This window comes from Trematomus bernacchii, unplaced genomic scaffold, assembly GCF_902827165.1.
Source record: "Trematomus bernacchii unplaced genomic scaffold, fTreBer1.1, whole genome shotgun sequence".
Lineage (NCBI taxonomy): Eukaryota > Metazoa > Chordata > Actinopteri > Perciformes > Nototheniidae > Trematomus > Trematomus bernacchii.
In genome coordinates, this window is record NW_022987604.1 from 52,477 (window position 1) to 55,546 (window position 3,070).

Consider the following 3,070-nt stretch of genomic DNA (forward strand, 5'->3'; position numbering starts at 1 on the left):
ATTTCGCTTATTATTTAATTGAATTTGCATCACTTTTCATGGTGGGGCTAAGGTGGGGCTAAGCCATTTCTTGGTATGGCTGTAGCCTACCCCAGCCATACCCTGGCGCCGCCACTGTGTGCAGGCCAGTTAACTCAAAGTTAATGTTTAAAAAAATGGATAAACAGGTAGAGGCAAAGAGACTGTCAAGAACAAAAGAGAACACAGGTTCAGTTCAGCTTTATGGGTCATTTTTATTTGACATTTGTTGGTGTTATACGTCACATACGGAGGGATGATAGGTTAAAACATTAGTAATTGTGATGAAGTTGAAAATGAACTTGTGAAAAGTGAAACTAATTGTACATGTTCAAAGGTGAATAGATGAACATTAAGAGTAGATTAAATGTATTGTTATTTACTGATCACAGAGATTACAAGTTTGCAAGAGTAGTTTAACAGATTGCATGCTTTCAAGTCATGTGACTTTTGTTATACAACAGAGGTGACCCCAAAATGCAGCGAAGTGCAAGAGCAAATGTAAACTTTGTTACCAGCCCTGATGATTCATTATTGAGAGCACTTGATGCACTCATCTTTAGTTTTGCATCACGTGCATCTTCATGACACTGTGTGTGGTGTTTGACATTCCTGCTATGATGGTGACTTGTTTCCCCTTATAAGTGAGACCATGGTTGCCACTCGCTTTACCTCTGACAAACTTGATTTCTGTGTGGTTGTACATCTCATCATAAAGATCATAATCACACCATATGCTCTTATTAAAAACTCCCACTGCGTACCAGTTGGAGTACCAGTTATAGTCATATGGCACAGAAAACATGACAGCTATCGTCTCATCTGTCAGACTTGTACTGTTGTTCAGGAGATCGTAGGTAAAGACGCCAACAGCTCCTAGAGCTGTGTTTGCATTCTTTTGGAACGATGCATTCCCAGAGCTGAGAGGGGCAACAGTCTGTGATAAAGTAGTGCAGTATCCACTTGAAGTGTACCTCCTGTTCATAGAGGGGGAAGAAAAACTTTATTGATCAGAGAATATTTGAGGAGAACTTATCCTACAAGAAGACAGAAAACACACTTACCTGGGGTTACAAAGAGTGTAGGTAGTACAATCATTCACAATCTCAATGTCACACTGTCGATGTGTTGGTATTACTTCACTAAGTATCTGTCCAATTGCAGCAACTGCAGCGGCAAGTGCAGCAGCTGCACCAACGATTGCCACAGCCATGATTGCTGTGCAACGGAAAGACCAGTTCAGACACACAGAGCACAAAACACACACATTCTTATTTCATTTTCGTTGCATTTGACAGGCAGCTCTTCTGACAAAAAAAGCTGACAACTTCCAAATATCTCTCAAAAATATGTTTTGTTAAACATCTCTTGATCCACACCCTCAAAATTACAGATTATTGCTACCCCTTTTTATTTACATCAGCCAGGCTGAGAGGTGGATCTTATATTCACACTTTTTCAGGCAAGCAGCAGCAACATGAAACACAGCAGCAGGAACATTAATGACACGTTTTTTGATAAGAGCGACTTAAACTTAGATGGTGCGACTTATAGTCCGGAAAATACGGTAAATGTTTTTTTGTTCAAGCATTAATCTGTACTGAGAAAGTCTGAAAAGGCAACATTTTAAAGCAGAGTTCTGCTCCTGCAAGAGGAGTGTGTTCTTACCTCGTCTGGTGGTTGATCAGCAGCTGTGTGCAGGAGGCAGACTGCAGCTGCTTTATAAAGAAGATGGAGACGTCTGACTGCTTTTGGTGGGTGTGCCTACCTGAGAAGTGAAGTGATTTTTTCTAAAGAGAACAGAGATGCTGTGGGTCATTGTGCAATCATTGCCTGGGAGGAGTCATATTTCAAGGAAAAGGATTCTGAATTCATGCTAAAACAATCATCAAAGCCAAATGAGTCCACGCATCATGTGTGTTTATGGGTGTGAGTGTTTTGATCAGTTCTGTGGAAGTCACACACCCTGACAGGGTGACAGTTTCATTGGAAGAACATTGAGAAAGAATTGTGGTGCAAGAAGTAAAAAAAGCAGGAATGTACAACACACACACACACACTGTAGTGGAAAACTTTATAACAGTGTATACTTATAAACTTTATATGTAATGGCAAACTCTATATGTAGTGTAAACTTTATATGATGTGCAAACTAACTTTATGTGTTACCTAATATGGTAAAATGCTATGCAGTTGTCCAGTGGCGGCCGGTCCATAGGGGCGCTAGGGGCGCCGCCCCACCTCTTCCCATATTGAAAAAAAATAAAAATAATAATTAAAATTAAAATAAAAACAAAAAAAAATGTTTAAAAAAATATATATGTTTTTATTTTTATTTTTAATGAACAAGGTAACTATTATATAATTGGTATCAGTAAAATGTATAATCTACAATAAAATCTCGTTTAAAATTGTGTTACGATGTCTAAAGTTACTGATAAGTCACATGTTTCCTGCCTGGCCTTGCCCATGCACCTTCTCTCGTCTGGGCGCTAAGAGAGGAGCCTTCAACCAGTGCAGCAGCAGCCACCAGCAGCTGACTGTTGCTATCTGTAACGTGTAAACTATGCCGCGAAAATATAATTTCAGCCAATCAGCGTCGTCAAAGATGACGGTCACCGGGCGCCAATGTCAGCGCCCAGTGCAGTCTGTGAGTAGTTTGGACAGTGACTCGTATCCGGTTGACGCAGTAGTTGATGAGGATGGCTTCGTGTGCAGGTGGAGTCTCCGGACCTCGGTCCCCGCCTAATTCTGTTCAAGAGCTAATCTCCAATCCTTTCGAAAGGAGAAGTTTGGCAGATAAATTGTTGCTTAAAGACCTTGCACCGGACCAACCCGATTTGAATATATCGCAGCAATCTCGTGAAAAAGACAACATTTATACACAAGGCTTCACAAGTAGCTGGTACACAAGAAAGGCTTGGCTAGCTGGATGCAAACAGGTAAATGCTGTCTTTTGTTTCCCATGCTTGGATATCACTTTATATGTAGAGAGGAGGTTTCCCATGGTTGTTAGAAGTTTATTAATAAGTGGGCATTTATCACAGAAGTG

General features: G+C 40.5%; 1 protein-coding gene across 1 annotated transcript; it reads right to left on the reverse strand.

The window, feature by feature from the left end:
- Positions 1-213: 213 nt before the first annotated feature.
- On the reverse strand, positions 214-1,775 carry LOC117482638 (DELTA-actitoxin-Afr1a-like). Its single transcript, XM_034130800.1, has 3 exons — positions 1,687-1,775; positions 1,083-1,236; positions 214-995 (listed from the first exon to the last, which is right to left on the reverse strand). Exons 2-3 carry the CDS (start codon positions 1,229-1,231, stop codon positions 578-580), a joined length of 567 nt encoding a protein of 188 aa, XP_033986691.1. The 5' UTR covers positions 1,232-1,236; positions 1,687-1,775; the 3' UTR covers positions 214-577.
- Positions 1,776-3,070: the final 1,295 nt, after the last annotated feature.

Excerpts from the sequence above, each read along its gene's own strand:
- LOC117482638 (XM_034130800.1), bottom strand. The coding sequence starts at position 1,231 with ATGGCTGTGGCAATCGTTGGTGCAGCTGCTGCACTTGCCGCTGCAGTT. Across the intron at positions 996-1,082 it reads TACACTCTTTGTAACCCCAG|GAGGTACACTTCAAGTGGAT; the intron begins GTAAGTGTGTTT and ends CTCTATGAACAG.